The sequence below is a fragment of the Lissotriton vulgaris genome, chromosome 7, assembly GCF_964263255.1.
Source record: "Lissotriton vulgaris chromosome 7, aLisVul1.2, whole genome shotgun sequence".
Lineage (NCBI taxonomy): Eukaryota > Metazoa > Chordata > Amphibia > Caudata > Salamandridae > Lissotriton > Lissotriton vulgaris.
Window position 1 is genome coordinate 206,130,630 of NC_141695.1, and position 24,479 is coordinate 206,155,108.

At 43.3% G+C, this 24,479-nt stretch overlaps 1 protein-coding gene across 2 annotated transcripts in view; it reads left to right on the top strand.

Moving 5' to 3' along the window:
• LOC147701202 (B-cell receptor CD22-like) overlaps positions 1 to 24,479 on the top strand; it is a 479,604-nt gene that overhangs the window by 256,168 nt on the left and 198,957 nt on the right. For both annotated transcript variants that reach the window (XM_086929956.1, XM_086929955.1), the window contains exon 3: positions 10,647 to 11,003. In XM_086929956.1, the coding sequence (XP_086786082.1) occupies positions 10,647 to 11,003 (357 nt within the window). The remainder of the gene's footprint in view (positions 1 to 10,646; positions 11,004 to 24,479) is intronic.

Sequence of the window (24,479 nt, forward strand, 5' to 3'; positions counted from 1 at the left end):
GCCATTGGGCTCAGCAACTCATCCGGCAACACTGCCCTTCCATCACTTGAGACCTAAATATCCACATCTCCTTTCACGCAGCCTGCATTGATCCACACATTCTTTTCCTGATCAGAAACCTGTTCCTGCAGATATTTGAGCTCATCCCAAGTATCTGCCATTGCCAACATCATGTTGAACTCGGTTCTTTCTTGACCCACATCTACATGTTTCTCTGTGAATGAACAACCCTGTTCAGCACAGAATCGTGCGACTCCATCCGCATAGCGGTTTCCAACCGACACGAAAACTGTCCCCTTTCCATGAGCCGTTCACTTCACAACTGCAATTTCTCTGGGAAGCTGCAAGGCGTCTAGAAGTAACCTCACAAACTCCCCATTTCGGATGGGCGATCCTGACGATGTCATGTAACCTCACTGGGACCAGAGCTGTCTGAAGTCATGAATTACACCAATACCGTACTGGCAATTAGTGTAAATGGTAATTTAAATTTGGTCTGCTGCTATACAAGCACGAGTCAAAGCATTAATCTCAGCCACCTGAGCGGAGTATACTCCTTCCAGGCATGCAACTTCAACTACTCCTGTAATGGTATATACAGCAAAGGCTTCTCTCAAACGACCAACACTGTCTCTTAAGCATGAACCATCGACAAAGAAAATCTCATCCGGGTCAAGCAATGGCTCATCAACAATGTCAAGTCTCGGTTTGGTGCAAAGCTCAGTCACATCAAGACAGACATGGTCCGGACAATCTTCATCAAGGGTATTTGGCAACGGCATCAAGGTAGCAGGATTCAAAACAGAACACATCTTAAGGGTCAAATTCTTCACAGCAAGTATAACCTGCTCGTAGCACGTGAGCCTATTATTAGTCAGGTGCTGTGTCTTGGTCCTGGTCATTAGCAATTCAACGGAATGTGGAACATGTACAATCAATGGATGACCCATGTGTTAGGGTTTGTGCACAGCAAAGAGCATGTCCCCTCTCATTGCGCTAGTGGTCTCTGTAATAGCTCTCTTTAAACATACTACTGATAGCCTTTCTTGTTATCTCAGCCCCTCCATAAGACTTCTGTGTATGTTGCTCAATGTATTCACAAGTTTGGACATTGCTGTCTTGTTTGCACATTGGACCTTGCTTTTACCGAGGCTTTTTTAGAAAACATTGGACCTTGCTTTTACCAAGGCTTATTAAGAACACTCCTCCCTAGGCCATGTGTTACTTCAACTCATTAGCATAATACCTGAAGCTCTGCACACCTGCTTGTGAGAACCATACCCAGTTCTTCGATCCACACCCAGCTCTTCGAACCACACCCAGCCCTGTCTATAAAAAGCAGCCCCTGAGCCTCACCCAGTGCTTGTGCTCGTCTACCTCCCACTTACCTGAGAACAAATACTTCGGCGCTGGCACTCCTGCTCTCTCCAGACCTTCATTGGCTTCAACGGGCGTGGCTTCTGGCTCTTCCTTCTTCTGGTTTCCGGCTACTTCTTGCCTCAGCCCCTCTTCTGTCCACTGCAATCGACCTGCAAAAGAGAAAGAGGTCAAGGTTAGACTGATCAGTATCCCTTTTCAGCAACAAGTGCAAAACCTTTATTTACCTGAAAGAACTTTATCGGCGATTTCTGGATTCATGTAAAGACAATTTGGAACAAGATATCTCCCACGAACTTTGTAGTTCAAACCCTTTGTTACTAGAATACTTTGTGGAACTTTGTGAAATAAATATTGTTTTACATGGAACTTTTTCAAGAATCGAACAGAGGAAACCATTGACAGCAAGGCAAACAGTAAATCAAGGACTTGCACAAATTACCTGCTGTATTTTGATGTAAAAGTACAGTATTTGTTTTATAAAAAGTCTGGAAATGTGTGAAAAGTGAGTTTGCTATTAAGAATTTAGGCTTTAGTTATATTAGGTGAATGTTAGACGTTGGTAATTCTGATAATGACATTCGTTTGATTTTACAGAAGTTTTACAGTAATAGAAAGCACATCCCAGAACAGTAACACATTCCAAACCTGGAAGCTTGAGACCAGGATCCAAGAGGTACTTTTAGAAGAGAATTTCTAATAAGATTAAGGTTTAGTCAGGAACACATTTAGGGATAGGTTGCACTTATCTGTTCTTTGTTTATGTTTCATTAGGCACCTGTTTCTACAGAAGTCAGAGAGGGCCGCAGATTTTAGCAGCTCTTTTACAGTGGAAATGCAAGAACGGTGTTGTCTCTCTCTTTTTTATTTTATCCACTTTCCCCCTTCCCTTGAGCTTCTGGTTCTCAGTGCACTGTTTTAAAACTAGTGTGCTGGAACAAGCAGTTTCAGGGTGGGGTCGGACTGTCTTCAACCTCCATCAGAACTGAACAGAAACTCAGGTGAGCTGGGCTTTGACACCATGACAATACTCTCACACCTTTCAATGCTGACACCAGTTGCAGCAACGAATTTGAGACATCCAGGCAACGCTGTAGCTACTGGATCTAGAGTAGCTGAAATGTAGGCAACTGGTCTACGGACACCTCCATGATCTTCGACTAAAAGTGCTAATGCACAACCTTTGCGCTCACAACAAAAGAGTCAAAAGGTTTTGTTGTAGTCAGGCATACCCAATGCCGGAGCACGACAAATATCCTCTCGCAACTCTAATAAAGCCTTCATACAGTCATTGTCCCATGGTACCAGATTACTTACGTCCTTGTGCGTCAGTTTTTCGCAATGGCTTTGCTTTCAATGAAAAGTTGGCAATCTACTGTCGACAGTAGCCAACCATCCCCAAGAAAGTCCTGACTTTTCTCTGAGTAGAGGGCACCATCATGCTCATGATTGCCTCTATTCTGTCTGGTGACACCTTCCTCTTGCCTTTTTATATCTGGTGACCCAAATGCTGCACCTCATTCAAGCAGTATTGTAGTTTGTTTGGCGACATCTTGTGTCCATTCTCTGCCAAATGATTCAGTAAGGCGATGGTATCAATCCTACATGCATCTTCAGTCTCTGACGCTACAAGGAGGTCGTCTATGTACTGGACGAGAACTGAGTCCTGCGGTAGTACAAGAATCTCAAGGTTCTTTTTTAAGATCTGATTAAAGATTGATGGACTCTCTGTATACCCCTGTGGGATACGATACCATGTTTTAAAAGCAAAAAGAAATTGGCTCTCCCCATGCAATGGAATCTAGAAGAAAGCCTGACAAAGGTCAATCACTGTAAACCATTCTGCTTGACATGGAATCTGAAACAGTATTACAGATGGATTCGGTACCACTGGGCAACAGGGAACAACTATGTTGTTCACCCGGCGCAGGTCCTGCACAATCCTGAACTTCCCACTCATGATCATGGACTCTATCACAGCTTTTATCCCTGCAATTGTCTCTGGGCTCAGATTGTACTGGGGTGTTCTCGGAAAGTCAACTTTCTGCTTGACCTGAATCTTGACAGGTTCAACTCCTTTGATCAAACCTATGTCCTTACCAGTGAAATCTCACACTTCCTGTGAGACCGAATCTCTCAAGATTAGTGGAAGTTCTTCCACTGTTATGACAGGGTACATTTCGATACACAAATGCTGATTTGTGACCTTAAAAGCAGCATCATCATCATTGGTTTGCAATTCCGCTCCTCTAGGGGTACAATAAATAGTGCAATTGAGCTTGCATAGGAGGTCCCTCCCTAGTAAACGCACAGGGCTCGAGTCGCACACCACAAACTGGTGTCGGTCTCGAAACTTTCCTATTATCACAGGTACCGGCTCTGTTAAAGGGCTTGTTATTCTCTTATTCGCAGCACCTACCACTTTGATACTCTGTCCCGAGAGGGGTAGGTTGGGGACTACTGCAGATCTTACAGTAGAACGGGTAGCACCAGTATCAACCAGAAAGGTAGTAGGGAGACCATCAACATCAGCTTCCACACATGGTCCCCTCTGGTCTAACTCCAAGACTGCCCCAAGTGTGCAGTCCTCCTCCCCCTTCAGGCATCGTCATGCCAATGGTTCCAAGCAATAATCGTCACTGTCCTCGAAAAGAGGTTCTGCTGGTAAGTCAGTGTCCCTGTTGGGATCTTCAAAGGCAGGGGAACCTGTACTTGCGGAGCTGAAGACCCCCCTTTGGTCAATTTTGGTCTGCACTGTCTTTGTCACCTCGGGTTCAGGTACCTGCACTACTTCCTCCTCCTGCTATATCTGATTTGCAGGATTGAAGGGGCATTTGCGTCTCCAGTGTCCAATCTGATGACACTGTTGGCACTCAGTGGTCCTTTTCAAAGTTGCCAAATCCACCTTTGGCCTGGAATCATCTGCGCTTCTCTTTGCCTTATTCTGACCATTCTGTTTCCTTCCCAGAGTACCTCCCCCTGACTGAACTTGGCCTCCCTTATCAGCGGCTTGCATTTGGACCAGCATCAGCTTGTCCTCGAGTTTCTTATGCTTTAAATCAATCTCATCACTACAGTATCTGGCATACCTCAATATCTCGTCCAGCGGCTTGTTCTGCCAACAAATGAAATACTGCTGAATCGTAAGTCAGATATCAGGTCTCAATCCCAGGATAAACTTTGACACAAACTGTCCCATATCCCTAGGATCCATTACATCCAACCCACTGTACTGTTTAAAAACTTGCAACAACCTTTCATAGCTTTCAGTGCCTCAAACTGTGTTGGTCTAGGCAAAGGTCGCGAAGCAGTCATAATCGATTTCAACTGATATAACACCTCTAATCTAAAAGTTCCATATTTGGGAAAGGTCAATTCCTCATTTCCGTCAGTCATTTTGCACCAATTCTCATGCCACAATATAGTGTGCAACCCCACGTTCGTGGCCATGTAATGAGCTGGGGTGTCCTGGGGCGGAGCCTCTCCCCGTACTGGGGCTCTAATTTCTTTTCTTCCTTTTTGAACACATTTTGCAACACTTTAAAGCATTTCATGACGAAACCTGCGTTTCTCTGTTCACAACACCTGTTTACTTCCTGACGACAATTCACCAATCTCAGCGCAGCTTCACACCAACTGCCTTATCACAGCGCGGCACCTTCTGAAGTTACCGTTCCCCCGCTCGCAGCAGTTCCCCTCCTTTTTACTTCAACTCTCACTCATGCATACATCCCATGCATACACTGAAATGATCACTTACGACCAAGCAATCACTTCGCTGACTGTGCGTCCACAGTCTGACTGTACGTCCATAGTCACGTAATTGTCACCGAACTGGCAACTGTCTGTTCACAAAATGACCGGACAAACACTCAGTAACCCACGGCCAGCTTGTTGGTTACTCACACACTCACACATTCATTCCCCCTATCTTGGTCCAGCGGGTGATCCATGGCACCTCACGATCCCCTTAACAATGGTCGACAATGACATTCAGGTGTGCGGGACACCTGACCCACTTAAGCTACTCCTTGAGCCTAAGATTTTTCACGGGCTGCGCGTTCTCACAGCCTGATCTCATTTCATACAACAGGCATTCCAACTGCGCAAGACATCACAACATGGACCGCAATCTAACAACACAAACCCCTGTTCATACTCACTCTCCCACGAACTGCTGCTTTCCGCTGCACCAGCACTCTCCCACAGTTTCCATGAAACGCCATCTTCCACCGGTAATCCACTGAACGGTCATCACCTAAATTCTATGGGCCTTGGGGAAACTCTTATCCTAATCTAGGGCTCCCTTACTTCCAGAGACTAACCTTCCTCTGGCTACCAACTGATGACGCTGGGATTCCCATCTTGATTTTTACCTTACCACTCCGAGGTATCCCCAGGTCTACGGACCGCTTTAGTCTGTATGGAAGTGTGAAGGAAGTTCTTTAATTCTATACCCTTTTTGACAGATAATCAAACCAATGCATTTTAAACTAAAGGACTACTGACACCGAGGGAAAGTTTAAGAATTTATTACAAAGCTAAAAATAACTAAACATACCAGCACCTGAGCAAGAGGTTCAAAAAATAAACTGCCACTAATACAAACATTATCCTATGCAGAAGTCTCAGACGACTCCGAATAAAACACAAAGTTAATTCTAAAAGCATCAGGCACACGATCACTGTGCTCACTGGAACTCTCGACTGCATCTGTTCCAATGGAAAGAAAAGATTAGTCTGTCCCTACACTTCAGTTACCGTGACATCCCTACTTAACATAACTCCCAGGCAAGAGAAAAAAGTGTCAGCTGTGAAGGCTCCCTAAGAAGCACATTCACGGTTCCCAGGTAAGTAGCCTAAACTACTGAGCTCGTTCTAAGATGCTTCTTAGTTTCTCCTGCCTAGTCCAAACTAAGTCCCATGTCTAACTGCAAATCCAATTGGACTGCCTTAGACAGGACCCAGTCTAAACCTAACTGACCCTGATCCTAGATTCACTAAGACCTAACTAACCAAGAACTGACTCTACACCCTCGGGGCACTTTCCCTAATACAAAATCCCAAAAACAACGAGTACGCCCATGACACTCCTTCTTCAGCAGGCACAGCCCCTCATACTTTTCCAGTGTCGAACCTTCTTCTTCCAGAAACCGCTGCTCTGTCCTTGGATCCCAGGCACCTTTATCCGCCAAACATAGCAAATGCACCTGCAAGCACATTCTTTTCACCTTCACTTCTACCAATCTAACTTCTAAACAATAACTTATTCTACCTAACGAGCTCCTTGTAATTGCACCTGCAAAAGAAATGCATGAGAACGAACCCTCTACACGCTCTAAGTGTCAATTCAAAATTTAACTGCTACACAAGCCTTTTTCCCAAAGCACATTTCCCAACCCAGCATCTCTAGTCATGCTAAGATCCCACACTTAGGCCTTTGCTAGCGTTTCTTCTCTCAGTCCTTTACTATTTTATATGCATTTCTAATACTACAACATTAACATTTCATTAATGAATCCTCTATGTTAGCGAACATTGTTATCATGTTAAACATTACATTTCTCACTAAGCAAACTACACGTGTAACCTTAATATGGCATGTTTAATCTCAAGGCACATTGCATACACAGAGCAATTAATCCCAAATTACTCAAAGCATTATTCTCTCGACTTAAACACTACATTGGTCAATTAACAATTGAGCATAATCCTATATACTACAACACTCTCTATTAGTCCTTACATTTCTAAATTAAACATTAGTAGAGTCCTCTAAATATGCGGGTGCTGACTAAGGCCATTATGGTGCACCCCTATAATTTTTCAAACAACATGGCGCTCTATCACATCCTAGGACTGATTTCGGGGTTTCACCCCTAATAAGCCAGGCTAGCCTGCCTCAAATGGCATGGAGAGCACGGGACCTATGTCTGGGCATAACTGTCCCATTCTGGGTGACAAAAGCAAAAAGAACAATTGATGGACAGAGTGCTGAACAGTGTCATACATTCACCCCCATTGAAGAGATCTGGGCCTAAATCCATCATTTTTTTGCTCCCCATGCCATTTCAGTTTTGACCCAGCCATATGCAAATCAGTCTTGACCCTGTTCCCCATGAGATCAGTCCAACCTGAACTGCCAAATCACATTTTCCCTAGACTGGAAACAAGCCTTACCATCGCCTTACTTTTTGGATGTTTTTTTGTTCCTTGTAGGAAGAGGGATGGTAATATAAATGATGCTTCCCTTATGTTTATCATGAGATGTGTGGAGGATTCATCCTCTCTCCTGTTTTAAACAGTATACGTTTTCAAATCGACATGGCTGGTATTATATGCAAATATTAGAGTTATACACCCTTGGCTAACCATTAACATGGCCATCTTTACACCTCTCTATGGCTCGGCCTACGCATTCTTGTTCCTCACCATGGTGATATTTTTTCCCTGTCCGATTGTTGTACAATGACCTGGCGTCTTTCACCTGGTGTGTTATCATGAGATTAGTTGCATATACTGGAGTTGGGCACTTCACTTTGCTAGACCCTCCATCCCAATTCTGATTTGTGCTTTGTTTTTTTTCAGTGATTGTAATTTTAGTTTTCTTTTTGATAGGTGATTTGCAGAGGGCACTGATGGTCCCATACGTTTTAGGTAGTACATTGAGTCTGGTTCTTTTTGGATACAGTGAGCAGTTTGTTGGGATTCATCCTTTGGATTTTTCCTTCTTTCATACCACACTCGTTCGAGTTTGACGATTTCTATCTCTTTGAATGTTGCTACAATTGTGTCCCGAGTAAGACCCTGTTGAAAAACTCTAACGGTCGAACTCAACAGTTCTGTTCTAATCAGATTTTTATTGGGGATTGGAATTTGAAAACCCCATTTTTTGCTTGAAGGTTTTCTTTTCAAATTGTTGGACCACATTGTTTGTGCGCACTGTACATTCTTTTGCAGGTTTTCACTTAATTTCACCTTTACTGCGCTGTCATACATAGCACCTTTTCACCGATTGGAAGTGTCACTTTATTGATGCAATTTATGAAATCATTGAATTTAAGAATTCCTAAGTCTTTTGCCGTGACAGCAGGGTCTTTGAAATGTATATACCTATGAATATTTAAACTTTTAGCTGAATGACTGTTTTTGCAACATATGTTATGTATATGGCCTTCATACCCTATTTCAATTGGAAAAGAGGATGCCTCTTCTCTTTATTTGACACTCCTGAGGCATGGCAAAACACTTCATACTAGGTCTGGGAGCAGTCTCTCTCCTCTGGGATTAGTGCTTGTCTGACCAGGTGGACAAAAGGGTGCCCTGCCAAAGTGTCAGCTAACATTTGCCTTTGACAGGATGGGTCTCTTTGTAGTTAAATAGGTTTCTGGGCCCAGCTCCGATGGTCATCCTCCCAAGCAAAATAGAACACCTTCCTATACCCAAGATTTTTGTCTTAGCTCTGGGGACAAGTTGACATCTAATCAAAGGGGCTATTCAGCTCATAGGTGAGAGTTGGAAGCTGATGCAAAGAGGCTTAGAAAGCGAAAAGGTAACTTTCTAAAAGCACTTTTTCAAAATATGTATTAGAAATCCGACTCTACTAGTACATTGGGACTGTGATACCTTCTTGAAAACGTCCAATATTGAACTGTTTCTTACGTAAAGATAATATTATTAATGTTACTTTTGTACTTTGCTTTGGAACAGTAAACCTACTCCAGTGAAAATAGCTTTTGGGGATTTGTCACTGTAAGGACATGTTTAACATTAAACTTTCATATATCCTACTTTTAAGGAGGGTTTAGGCCTGTCAAAATGGGAGTATTTTGGCAGGCCGAATTTGCAGTTATGTGTGCACTTTCACTCTCTTTATCATCTATCTCTGTTTTCATTTATCTACTCCTCTCAATCACATTTTTCTCACCTGCCAGTCTTTTTAGCTCTTTCTTCCCTTCCTGAGGGACTATTGTTGGATGTGCCCCAATCTGCCTATGCTGGGGGAAGGAGGGAGGCAGAAAAGTCCACTGGACACCATGGCTGTTATCATGTATATTAAAAAATGGGATGGTGGCATCCCATCCTGGCACTGGGCTACGCCTCCTACCCATAATGCTCCAAAATACGTTCCACCTGCCTGGGACCAACATCCTGAATATTGCAGCCATCACCATGGCAGAAGAGAGGAAATTTGAATGCTTTTGAGCATCAATTTTACATACAGACAGCATGGAAGGGGTTAACCCCCATGATGCCCCTTTACTGGTGGCAGAAACACTGTTACATGAAAATAGATTGATGGTTTCCTTGCATGCCAGCTAAGCGCTGGCCAATGCACCCCAGCTTTTCACATTGCCACCATGAGCGAATTTGAAATGAAAAATCCAGTTTTTTTCTTCTTGTGTTGTTAGATATTTCATGTTGTGGGCTCCGCGCAATTCATATGAGGCCCTACGGGTTGGAGTAAAGAGTGTTTGCTTCATGGTGTGGATTACTGCCGTAATCTGACTGCCTCTCTTTCTTTATACAAGTTTTGGTCTGTTGTGGTGTTGCATAATAATATGACATTGAGTAATCTTGAATAGTGAAATGCAGTGTAAAGTTATATAGTGTGGCCTAATGTGACGTTGAGGGTATGTTGTGAGGCAGTATGGCATTGTCTGTTGTGACTGAAGGTGGAATGGTGTTTTGCGGTGTTGGATAACATCTCTGTTGTAGTGGTATCCTTTGTTGTGGTTCATGTTGTAATTGTGTGATGCGTGACATGCTGTTGTGTGGTTTTGAAAAGTGTGATATGTCGTTTTTTTAGGGCTATTGTAGCATGGTATTCGAAGATGTGGTGTTTAGTGACCTAGTAAGGTAAAGAAACTCCACACAATTACTAGAATTACCAGGTACATAATTACCAAGTGACCTAGTAAAGTTTGCACACAGTAATGCCCCCTCCATTTCCGGTGACAAATGTCACCGGTTGAGAATAGGTAACATTTGTGAATATAAAGGCGCCTATAATTTGGGAAAATATGGTGTGACCAAACCGGTAGGAGTAAAACTCTCGTGATTTTTCCCATTCAATAACTCTAACTGACAATCACCAGCAAAAGAGAGGGAACCACAACTTGATAAAAATACTTAGCAGGGTCATTACTAACCCATTTTAGTAGCCATTTTGTAACAAGGCCCTTGCTGGTGGTGACTGTTGCTTTAAGGAGTGGGGAGGGAAAATTGATAGTAATAAGTTGTTGCCTTCTCTTTTCTTCCCTCTGCAGTGCTTCTTTGGCAGCCGGTCCTCCTCCAGTGGTCATTCTCTGTGCCACGTGACATCACGGCCCTAGAGGGGTCCTGCGTTGTGATCCCCTGCACGTTCACCAGTTCAGTTCTTAGATGGAACAGACGTCTGATATTCACCTGGAGCCTGTGGAGGACTAGTGGGTACCCAGAGGTTTACAACAACAAGGATCCAACGAACGTGTTACCTCAGTATAAAGGACGCGCTCTTCTCGCGGGTGATTTGTTAGATCACAATTGCACCCTACAGATAAGCAACGTCACTGGAGGAGATGCTGATACATATTACCCACTGATTGATCAGGATTACAGTCACAGAGTTTCTGTTAAAGTTTCAGGTAAGTGTTCTGCAGTCGGCCATAGTGAAAAACGAAATGTTTTTTTAAAAAAAAATTGCAGCTTTGTGATTTGCGCAGATCTTGGGTGAGAATACCAAAAAGGAGTCGATTTACACACATACACAGTAGCTGAGCAAAGACACTATGTCCTGGTGCCAGCAAGGAAAATAGACATTCATCCGCTACTTAGACAGAATAAACAAGGCCTTATTGGGGTTCACTGGGCCCCTCTGGCATCTAGGTCCCGGTGCCATAAGACCTGGTGCGCCACTGATAGCTAGGACACTGCTCATACGCATGCTTTTATGAATACCTGGTAGGTGTAAATGAGCCTAACAACCAACAGATTAAATTCCACACACAGCTTGGTGAATTGCCCCCTTGCTTCTGCCTTCTAGTAGGTGCGGAACCATAACACAACTAACCCGCTTCAGTAAAGATTGCTAGTAGAGACAAGGTGAGAACCAACAGAGAGCCGAGGACTAGGATACAGTGTGTGATACACTAGATGAGACCACAAGCCAAATTGGCATTCGTTGCCTCATGTAGTAATCAATTTTACTACCAGCCACATAGGTCAGGACTGGGAACCCAAAGCAGCCCTGGCAATGTTGTCGGTGGGGAGTGGGCAAGCGAGTGTGAAGCACTCACAGTTGCTTAACAAAACCGGCCCGTGCACTAATTTTATTTTTACTGGGGCATTGCTGCAAAACCATCCCCCAGTAACAAAACCGACCTCTTCTGCTACAAACCTCGCCCCCACCCTTCCAGCCTCCAGGGAAAACGCCCGATGCCCGCTACGGGTAGTCCAGGCGCTCAAGCCACAACTGTACAATTTCAAAAGCAGACATTACAATAGGTATTTGACAAGTGAACGGGTGATGTTGGTGCTGAATCAGAAAAAGTCTATGGGGCATTTTTACAAAGAAATGATGCAGCGCTTTAAGCAATTTAGCAGCGCCACATTATTTAAAAAATGCAGGTATTAGGTTGACTAGATTTTAAGAAGCAAAAGCCGAGATAGGTCAGACATAAAAGTAGGACTAAAGATGTTTGTGTTATTTTTATGTCTGTCCTTTCCCAGTGTATGCATACCCATGTAAATGCAAATCTGTGTGTACCTATGTTTTTATGTGAATATGACTCATTACAATGCGAGCCATTACACCGCGTGGCATTACAACGCAGTCGTTACAATGAGCGCTCTGTTACCACGCAATGCCGTTACTACGCAAGTCATTACATCGACTTGCAGTAGATGGCGCGCTGACATTAGAAATTAATAATTTACTATTGCAACTCTGGCCGACACAACAGTAGGGAAGGTGTTTGAATAGTAAACTATACTATTCCTAATGTTAACGCGCCATCTACTGCGATTCGATGTAATGACTTGCGTAGTAATGGCATTGCATGGTAACAATGCAGTTGTTGTAACAACTGCGTTATAATGGCATTGCGGTGTGATGACCGTGATGTAAAGGTCGTTTCCCATGAATGTATGGATATATATCTACTTAGATATATTTTCATAGGCATTGCAAGGTTGCGTTATATAACATAAGCTCATTGTGGTCTTCCACAATGAGCCAACCCCGCCCTCCTCCCCAATATGTCTTCACTCTGCTGCAAGCACGCAGCTGGCCTCCTCCTGTACTTTCGAAAGAGGAAGATAATGCATTAAATCATGTTGGAGGCATCTCTTGGGAAGAGAGTGTAGTATCATTTCTGCTTTGCAGAAGGACTTTGTCTTTGTCCCATAAACCAGGACATTTATTGAAACTTAGGAAAAACGGCAGAATGCCAGGATAGTCCTTTGACAACCAGGACTGTCTGGGGAATCCGGGGCATCTGGTCATCCTAGCAGGGATGCACCGTATTCACAAGAATATGGCACACCCGTGTGTTTTCCCTTGGGGTGGCACTAAAAACGCTGTCTATCACCAACGCAGACAACCTTATGCCATGGTGCAAGGGTGCCTGTGTTGCAGGGATGATTGTTTATGTGCAGAAACGGACACCTTCCTGGAAATAAACGATCATTAAAGGCGATTAAAGGCAATTTGCTCTTTCATCGGGCAATGTTTACAAGTGCATTTCACGACCGTAGCATCACTTTTTATGACGCTCTGGTGGGGCAATGCCCTGCTCCATATTTACAATGCAGCGCTAAGCCACTTTGCGTGGCTTTACGCCGCATTATAAATATCATACCTTTTCATGCAGTTTTCTGCATTAAAGGGTCATAAGATGGGCGTTCCTGTGGGGGTTCTACCGCAACACCCATTGTTTTTGGACTTTCCCTAGATTTTACAAGGATCTACATGTCTCAGACAGTGCCAAAATCTAATGGCATTGAAAGGTATGCATTGGAGTGGTACAATGAGGAGAAATACTTTTCTTTCTCCTCGTGTATGCTCTTTCTATGTGTGCTGCCTGGACTCTCCAACTTTCAATTTTCATTTAGAATGTGATAGGGAATTCAGATACCTCCACTTTGCTAGACAATTCGGAGGGTTTTGGACTGATATAGATAGTCTCTGAGCCCACATACAGGGCGCATCATATGCTGAATAGTAATTTTCACCAACAATTCCTCTATTATGGTGAATAAAGTATTGCCTTTCAACTGGAATTACCATATCGCAATTTTCTTTAACTTACCAGGCTTGAATAATCAGGTCTCTCGGGAGCAAAACCAGCTTCCCACTAAAGTAAGATCCTGGTGCAAAATCAGGACAGATGTCTTAATAGAGACGCTTGACAACAGCATGTCTGTCCTAGCATCGGATACCAGTATTGCTGTTGACATTTACAACAATTGGATAAGGTCCGCCATTAACCAGTTGGCCTCAGAAAGAATAGTTATACAACAAAGGAACAAACTCTCTGCCCCCTGGTATAACTCTGAGCTAAAACTCTTAAAGTCTAGATGTAGACACTCAGAACGTGCATGGAGGACTGAATATACATGGTAAAGCCACTTACAAACTTGCATTACCCGAATATAAGAAAGCCATTAAAAGTTCGGAAAAGTTATACTATACAAGTAAAATTGAGGCAGAAAAAACTCCTCAATAGAACTTTTAAAGACCGTAACTGCCTAGCCCAAGCTCCAACAGGTGAATCACTTTGCCCCGATCAAGTTCTCTGTGAGAAAATGGCTAATTTCTTTCAGTAAGAGGCCAAACGATTTATGATGAACTGGCTGGGAGGAGGCCCGCCCCGCTATTTTTTTTGTATCGATGGAGGATCTTTCTTCTGCTACTAGTGTTGGCCATTTGACTAGTTTCTCACTTTTAACGGTGGACACATTCAATGACCTGCTACCAGCCACTAAATCAGGGTCCCCAACAGATCCCTGCCCCTCTGACATAATACATCTGGTCTCGGGTAAGATTAGTACTTTATTAACCCCACTCTTGAACAATATCATCAGGACAGGAACCTTCCCTGCTTCTTGGAAGAAAGCCTGCATTAGAGTTATTCTAAAGAAATCTTCCCTTGATCCATCCGAAGCAAAGAACTATCATCCGATTTCCTGTCTACCCTTAGTGGCCATTAACTTAGATTTAAAGGTTATATTGAAACCAATAACCACCTAGGTTCCACCCAACATGGCTTTCGACCACACCACTCTACACAGTCAGCGCTTCTCATGGTGACTGAGGAAATCCATTTGCTAACTGAGGGTGGAGGCAGAGCCGTCTTGATCCTACTTGACCTATCTGCCGCGTTTGACATAGTGAATCATACGATACTTATGCAACTGCTCAAGGCAATAGGAATTAAAGCCGCTGTTCTAACCCTTCTCACCTCATTCCTGACATCCAGAGAACAGAGTGTATGCTGTGGGTTTTCCCTCCCCAGTGTAGTTCCCCAAGGTTCAGAACTGTCACCAACTCTATTCAACATATATGTGACACTTCTGACCAAATTAATCAGGGCTCATGGCTTCTCGCTGGTATCGTACGCCAACAATACACAGACTTTTATTTCCATTTCTTCATGTGTAGATACTTTGGCGGGAGATTCCTTACTTGTCTTAAGCACACAAAATTAAACACAGATTAAATGGAGGTCATGGAGTCTGGAAATGGATCTCCTATTTGGAATCAATTGTGGTGGCCTGCAGTGGCAGGGGCTTGTACAGACCCAGTGGCAAAGGTGAGGAATTTGGAATTTCTGTGTGATGTCCAGTTATACTTTTCAGGGAAGATTAACCAAGTGATATCATCTTGCTTCTTTCTTCTAAAATGTTTGCATAAAATTCTACCTTGTATTCCTTCAGATCTAAGAAAAACGGTTGTGGTCACCCTAATTCTCTGGCGAATTGATTATTGTAACGAACTGTATTTAGGTGTTGACAAGCGTCAGCTGTCAAAACTGATATCACTGCAAAATGGTGCAGCACAAATTCTGCTGAATATTCCTAAATACCGCCACATCTCTAGCTACATCAGGAATCTCCACTGGCTTCCAATCAGTCAACACATAGAATGTAAGGCGCTATGCCTGGTGCTTAAAGCACTCTGTGGTGGAGGGCCATTGGACCTTCAGAAATTCTTCAATAGTACACCCCCCTTCTAAATCTAATATCGAACAATAAAGCACTGGTTTGGGTTTCTAACATCAATAAGGCAAGATGTGGAGGCAGATGCCTTGCATCGAAGCTCTAGAATGAGGTACCAACTCATATTAGGCTTCAATCCTCCTGCGCTGTTTAGGAAAATGGTCAAAACCTGACTATTCTCTACAGGAATGATCTCCTGATTCTTCAAGTTTCTCTGCAAATCCCTGCACTCTATAAGTCCACTACTTACTTACTTGCTGCATTCTGCAGCACACATAGTTGGAGCAAATCACCTTTAATGATTGTTTATGTGCAGGTAGGTGTTCCTTGCACATAAACAATCATCCTTGAAAGCAGGCACCCTTGCACCATGGCCAAAAGGGTATCTGTGTTGGCCCTAGGCAGCTTTTTTAGCATCAGTGCAAGGGAAAACACGGGGGTGCACAGTATTCTTGTGAATATGGCGCATTTATGCGTTTTTGAAATTATGCAGCATGGTTCTGCCAAATGGCTTGCAGCGTCAAGCTGTGCCATTTTGTAAATATGCCCCATAGAAAGAAAAAAATGAGGAGAAATAAAAGTATCTGTTGATAGCATTGAATTAGAATACTCTTTAGCTATCCCCAATGCCAATCTGTTAGACCAGACTTTTACAGCGGGGTTATCCCCAGATTTATTTGCTATGCGGCCTTCTCTTTCTGACCTGTTGTTGTTGATTTTATGACTCTGGGCACTTTACCACTGCTGATCAGGGTTAATGCGTATATGCTCTTCCTGCAAATTGTTGTTATGTATTGGTGTTTCCATAATTGGTCAGTCCCTGGTACAGTGCGCTGTGTGCCCAGGGCCTGTAAATACAATGCTGCTAGTGGGCCTGCAACACTGATTGTGCCACCCACATAAGCAATCTTTAAATGTAATACAGGCCTGCCATTGCAGGGCCTGTGTGCAGTCTGGAACTGCCATGCCGGCTTGGCAAGTGCACCCACTTGGCAGGCCCTACCCATCCCTTTTCTTACATGTTAGTAACCCTTAAGGTAGGCCCCAGGTATCCCTGTAGGCAGGGTACAGTGTATGTGAAAGGTAGGACATGCCCTTGTGTTTGTGGCATGTCCTGATAGTGAAAAACTGGCAATTTCATTTTTCACTACAACAAAGCTACCTGTTCCATAGGAGAGAATAGGGAGTTTGCTTACAACATTTTATAAACACAACTACCCCTGGGAACAAGTTAGGAAAATAACATTTACTCAGAATATTAAAATACATCTTTTAGTAAGAGTGATTTGTATATTCAAGGTTTGAAAATACTACTTTTAGGAAGTAGGTATTTTCTTGCTTAGCCATCCAGTGTGCCTCTGCTTGAATGTGTATTGACTGTCTGGCTTTGAAGTGACAGGAGCAGGGGATATGCAGTGGCTCCAAGGAGTCTGGATGAGTCAGGGCTGGGCTGAATAGACCTTGGCTGCATTCAGAGTAGGGGGCGGAGTTCTCACTAGGACCTAAATAGGTCCGGTCTGCATTTAGAGTGGTGGGAGGAGATTTCCGTTGCACCTGAATAAGCCCTGTCTGCCTTATACAATGCTGTCTTCACTTCCTGTTGAGCAGCTGCACCAGAGAGGACAGAAATGGTTTTGGCTAGGCAAACAGCTTCTCTGCCACCAGAGAACAAAGGATTTTGCTGTATAAATATTGGGGCCCAGACCCCAGAATTTAGACCACTGCTGAGCTAAGGAACCTGCCAGGAAAAAGGACCAGGAAAGTTGGAGGAGGAGGAGTACTGCCCCTGGGCTGTGTGCTGTTGGGGTTGGCCTGCAGTGGTTGCTTCTGTATTGGATAGGGAAAGGACTGGACTGTGCTCTCATCATCTTGCTGTTAGAGTTTTCTCCAAAGGCTTTAAGTAGAGTGTGCCTCCTGTTGGAAGTCTCAGGGCTAGACTTCAAAGATCACTTCTTGGAAACAAGAGGAACCTTTGCCAAGGAGAAGAGCCGGAGAAGCTGAGGAGGAATACTGCCCCTGTGCTGTTTGCTGTCTGGCGTTGGCTTGCAGTGGCTACGTGCTGCCAAGGAAAGGAGAAAGGACTTTGCTGTTTGCTGTGTGCCCTGCTTGAAGAAGATCTCCAAAGGCTTGACATTGAGCATGCTTCCTGTTCTGAAGTCTGAGGGAAACAAAGACTTTACCAGTAGCTCCCCTAAACTTCCTTGCTGGGAGTGCTGACCTGCTAAGAGGTGCCTACTGTTGTTTTGGACCTTTGGAGGCTGCTTGCCGCTGGGAGCTGGGAAAAGCAACACAAATTTGGGAAGCACAACACATTTGCACCTGTTTCCAATGCTTTGCTGAAGAAATCACTGCAGCGCCTGCCCGTGGCTCGAGAAATTGCAACATCATGTGCACCGATCCCCAAAGTCCAAAATCACTGCACTGATTCTGACGCAAGGCCTGCTGTGCGGCTGCAAGAACCCATGCATCATCGCAGATCGATACTTCACATCGAAGCGGCAAGTCTGTTGGATCTTTGAGGGATGCAGTAAGAAACCGATGCATCACCTCCCCACGCAGTAAGAAACTGACGCATTACCTCCTCTCCAGTAAGGAACTAACGCATCATCTTCCCTGTGCAGCAGTAAGGAACTAACGCATCACCTTCCCTGGAGCAAGGAACCAATGCATCACCTTTCCTGAGTGTAAGGAACCAACGTATTACCTTCCCTGCAACCCTTTTTGTGTGCGCGACACATCCACGGTACTTTGTGTGAAAAGTGTTGTATCTGCAATTTGCTTTGAACTGAACTATTTCTGGCATTTGAAAGTTTTTTTTTATTACTGTATTTTGGATTTTTGTTGATTTGGTCTTGCGTGTTTTAGATAAAGATTACAAATTTTTCTAAATTGGTGTGCTCTCCATTTCTAGTGTTTTCACTATATTACTGTATGTGTTCACACATGGGTTACACACTGCCTCTGAGATAAGCCGGCCAAGCTACCAAGGGGGTGAGCAGGAGTTATTTTAGAAGTTTATCCCCCTTTCACCTGACTAGAAGCAAGGGTCCCTATTAGAACAAAGCTACCCACCTCTGCCAACTAGAGACTCCAATTTCTAACAAATTCCTACCAAGCACTATGAGGACAGTGACATGACATTTATCTATATACTAGCAGCTCTTCCCGACGTTGTCCGGGTTTGAATTGCTGCCAGCCAGTAGTATATTGTTTTGTAGGATTTTGTTTTGAAAGAATTTCTTATCTGTGACAGGCCTGTAAAACGCTCCGATTCACAGTGCACTGCTGATGCACTTAAGAGTGCGCGTTGAGTAGTGTGTGAACTCGAGTTTCCCTACTTTATTTTTCCGTGCAATATTATATAGCGCGAACTCGACAACATGGCTTGAGCACAATTTACATTACAGAAGAACACATTCATTTGTGGTAGGCACGGGCAGACAAAGGGTTTAGGGATAGGTATGGGTTTTGGGGTACAGGGGTATTTTTAGGGTTAAGGGCTAGGTTTGGGTTTTGGGGTATAGGGGTATTTTTAGGGTTCAGGGGTAGGTTTGGGTCCTGAACCCTTAAAATACCCCTGTTCCCCAAAACCTAAACCTACCCCTGAACCCTAAAAATACCCCTCCAAAGTCCTATTGTTTTCCCTACTGTTGTGCTGACTAGAGTGGGAATAGGAAATTTAACTCTTCTGAATATTAACACTTTCTCTACTATTGGGTTGTTTTGTGTTAAATAGATAATATAACCCCTTCACAGTCCTAAACGTTTGTTACTGTTACATTAAATGGAGTGGGACTAGTATAGCTAATGTTCCTAGACTCCAATACTGTTCCTAACCTTGGTTACATATATGTTTTATAATTATTTGTTTATTTTTTAACGTTACACTTTTATACTTGATTGATTTAATCGTTTTTAATTGAATTGTTAATATTTTAAGTTTTAATTAAATGTCTATTGATAGGGAGACAGGTAGATAGATCATTATGTATGTTTTTTTCTAATATTGCCTGCCGCCAGTAGGTAGGTATAGCTAGGACCTAATTTCCATAGGAAGAGTGTGTTTTGATTTGCCAATAATATTTGCTTAGTTTGACAAATCTTTGCAAAATTTCCAAAACTATTGGTGCAGTCACTTCAGCTGCTGTCTTGAAAATTTTGGGTGATTGGTCAAGCGGGGGCTGAGAGAAAGGGGTCCCTCAAAATGCTTTTTCTCCATGTTAGCTCCATAGGAAACTTTTGACAAGGCTACAACCCGAACAGAAAAACACCAAATTAAGCAGAAAGATAGCTCTTGGTCCAGAAATTCTATTCAGTAGTTTCTGAGAAATTTAAAAATTTCTCTGATATACAACTGTCGCTGCTGTGGATCTATGACCCCTAACGATCAGGTGCCTGAAATCTGATTGGCTGCCAACATTGCAAACCAGGAAGTGTTGGCAGCCATCTTGTGACTCGGTTCAACCGAGTCACAAGAAATAAGATTAAAATAAGGGGGTAGGGTAGAAACACCCTGACCCCTAGACCTGTTCACAAGTGCCCACAGGGACCTCCAGGGCCAATAAAGCATATTTAAAAAATATTTCCTCTGGAGTCGCAGTGGATCCACGAATCTATGGAAAATTGATTAAAAAAAACAAAGGGCAGGATCCCACACTTTGTCTAATTTAGGCCCCCGCATGGGCTAGGTCCGGGAGGAAATTTTGAATAATGATGGGGGCCCGGCGCAGGCCCCCTGCTGCCCTGGGGACTGCCACCTCGCAAGGCTATAATAAAAAATAATGTGTTGGGGGCACTAGCCCCCCGACGCAGTCCAGTGGACTGCACCTCCATGGGCCTAATGCACTGAAATACGGGGGTCCACATGGCCCCCCTGCAGCCCCGGGGAACCGAGTCACAAGAAAAAAGATTTAAAAAAAGAAAAGGGGGCAGGGTGGGAACAGCATGACCCCCTAGACATTGCAGTTTGCTATGGCTTGCTAACGCCAATCCGTAGCAAACACTGCTCCATTTCATGGAAGCGAGAGCATTGAAAATACTCTTGCTTCCATGAAGCGGAGCAGAATGGATTTTGGACAGAGGGAGCTGCATGTCTGCTGCTCCCTTTGTTCAAAAGCAATGACGGCTCCTGCAGGAAGCATGGAGGCAGGGACCACAGGGGTCTTGAGACTCCCCCCGGGGTACCCAGCATGGTGACCATGCCCCAGGGATGGGGCCCGTGGGCAATATCGGCCCAGGTAGAGTGGCCATGCTGGCCCAGTCTACATTTTGTTTAAACAATGATGGAGGCCTGGTCCCGGATGATGGGGTCTTTTGAGGGGTTCCTCTCTTTTGGAAAAATAAAAATAAAGGGCAGACACCTTCCTTTATGTGAATATGTTTTTTTTTAAAGGAAAAGGAAAGGCCCCGTGGGATGAGGTCACAGGGGCCGTATTCGGTCCAGGGAGAGAAGCCCTCCTCATCATTTAAAAAACAAGCATTGGCATAGCCAATAGGTTTCGCCTTTGGGACCTTATAAGTGTTTAGCTACGCAACAGTTGATGTTGTTGCACCAAGGAAATTATGCTGCATAACTAAATACGTATAAGGTCCCAAAAGCGACACCAATTGGCTATGCAAATGCTTGTTTAATGTGGGGCACACCAAATGAATGCAGCCATGCTGTGCATTTCCTCTGCATAGTTTGACAACACTTTTACCACAACAGCCCACTGCAACTGTTGGAAGAAGATGAGGAGGGGGTTGTGTCTGTCAAACTACGGGAAGACCTGCATGCGCTGGATCAGGCAGAGACCTAAAAAAGACTGGTCCCGGGGTATGGGGTCCCTGAGGCTAATGGAAGGGGGTACATGCATCCCCCTTCTCTTAAAAAAATATTTAATAAAGAAAAAAACTCTGGCAAGTCGACAGAGGCCACACCCTCTTCAGCACCACTCTGAAATGCACCTCCTAGTGCAGTGGTGGTTGGGGAATGAAATCGTTTTGAATGCTGAGTGTATGTGGGGGCCAGCAAGCCCTCTAGTTACCTCCAGTAAGTCCTTGAGAACGGGACTGCTGAGAGGACTTGAAGGCCACGCCCCCTTTCTCAACAACTCTGAAAATGTGCCTCCGACGCACCACAGGTGAGTGAGTGGGTGTGTGAGTGGCTCTATGGAAGACTGAGTGGGTGTGTGAGTACTGGTAAAGGTATGTGAATGGGTATGTCAGTGTTTGTTTGGGTTTGTGAGTGGGCATACAAGAGGTTTTATGGGGTGTGAGTAGGTGAGTGAGTGGTTCTGTGGATGACGTTATTAGTGATGGCCTCAGTGATGTCATTTGAGATGTCTTCAGTGATGTCACTGACCACCTCACAAGTGATGTAATAAGTGAGGTCATAAGCAATGCATCGCAGGGACATACGTTATAGTTAGCTTAACCACCATTCAGCAACAAATGCATTTTGGCCTCATCGGCCTATGTCAATGACATCAATTTATATAGTTTAATTAGTAAATGAAGAAACTCAGGCACAGACTCCTTTAGATTATATAAGTTTATTGCAACTTGTCCGCCATCATGGGTTTTGGCCAAGTCTGGCCTTGTTCACATATATATAAAACACACGTACACATATATGTGCATGCTTATATTTATATATAGTAGTATGCTTTAGATGAATGTATGTAATTTATATTATATTGGTGATATATACGAAAATATTTAAGATTTACTACATTAAACTCTATATATATGTATATATACACACATATATATATTCACTTAAAAAACCATAGGTTTCAGGCCTTATATAGTTAGGAATTAGCATTTAAAAAACCATTGAAATTGCTCCTATATAGTTAGGTATACTAACTATATTTCGCGCACCTGCAATCCACTGCTGATGATGTCACATATTACATCATTCATGACATGGTCAGTGACATCAATGATGACATCACTGATGACATCTCAAATGACATCACTGATGACATCACTGATGACATCTCATTTGACATCACTCATGACATCACTGATGACATCATCCAGTGACTGTGTGTTTCTGTAAAGTTTAAATATGTTTTACATATTGAAGAATGAGTGGATGTATAATTGTCTGGATGAAGGATTTAGTAGGTGCCTGACTGACTGTATGAGTGAGTGAGTGATTAAATGTGTCTTACTAAATGCATGGGTTAGTGACTAAACTGTCTGAATGTGTGCATCAGTATGTCTGTTGTTGTGTAAGCTGCTGCATGTGTTGATCAGTAGCTATATGAGTGGCTATATGGGTTATTGATTGGTTGCCCAAGTATTTGAATGGGAGACTGAGTGTGTGTGTGGGTGGCTGGGAGGTGTGTGACTCTGTGCATAGATGTGTGAGCAGTTGATTCACTAGGTGTATGAGTTCAAGAGTGCATGTGGAAACAGCTATATGGGCGGTTGACTGTGTGCATGGGTGTGTTGGTGAGTGAATGGATATCTCAGTGCTACATGTCCAAGTAAGTACATATGTAAAACACAGTGCATGTGAGAGTTGGCATATATAAATGACTATACATGAGATCCAGTGAATGTGCGAGTGGCTGTATGGATCATTGTGTACTTGTATCAGTGATTGTATAAGAGAGTAAGTATGTGTTAGTATCTGTTTGAATAAATAAGGTGTTGTGCGTATAACTGTATAGTTGAGGAAATGGAAGTGTGATTGATTCTTTGCCTGACTAACTAGGTGTGTGAGTAACTCCATGGATGAGTGGCAGTGTGTGAGTGTCTGTATAGGTGTATGAGTGCATATGATAGTGTTGTATTGATGAGTGACTGTATGTATGAGTGATTCTATGGGTGAATGAGTGAATGTGTGTGTAGACCTAGGAATCAGTGAGTGCGTATGTAGTAACTGGTATTGGGGTGTCAATGGTTTCAAGAATGGTAGTCTGTATTTAACACTGTGTGAATCAAAGGTTATATTAGAGTGTGAGGAGGTGCATCGTATTATCACATGAATGATATCATCTGTCATGTGATCAGTGATGTCAAATGAGAGGTCATCAGTGATGTAATCAGTGATGTTATTTGAGATGTCATCAGTGATGTCATCAGTGATGTCACTGACCAGGTCATGAATGATGTAATATGTGACATCATCAGCAGTGGATTGCGGGTGCGCGAAATATAATGTTTTTTTAAATGCTAATTCCTAACTATATAAGGCCGAAAACCTATGGTTTTTTTAAGTGAATTTACAAGGTTTTTAAAATGCTAATTCCTAACTATATAAGGCCTGAAACCTATGTTTTTTAAATTAAATTTGCAAGGTTTTTTAAATGCTAATTCCTAACTATATAAGGCCTGAAACCTATGGTTTTTAAGTGAATTTGCAAGGTTTTTAAAATGGTAATTCCTAACTATATAAGGCCTGAAACCTATGTTTCTTAAAGTAAATTTGCAAGGTTTTTTAAATGCTAATTCCTAACTATATAAGACTTGAAACCTATGTTTTTTTCTGTTAATTTGCAAGTTTTTTAAATGCTAATTCCTAACTATATCAGGCGTGAAACCTATATTTTTTTTCAATAAATTTCAAAGGTTTTGTAAATGCTAATTCTATTAGCGGATAACGTTTATATATGTTATTATCCTTCTGGGACCACCTGAGCAGCCATCTTGTTTCTCAGGAGAAGTGAGGCACAAGAGAGCACAAAACAAGAGTGGAAAACGCGAAAAGGGGGAAGGTTTGAGACCCCCTGACCCCCTAGCCCTTCTCAGGGGGTCCCAGAAGGACCACCAAGTGCAACATTTTTTTTTTTAAATCACGGGGTACGCGTATGGTACGTGTACCGTACGCGTACGGTGCGCGTACCCCTGAGAAGGGCTAGAGGGTTGGGGGTCTCTACCCTGCCCCCTTTTCGTGTTTTCCACTCTTG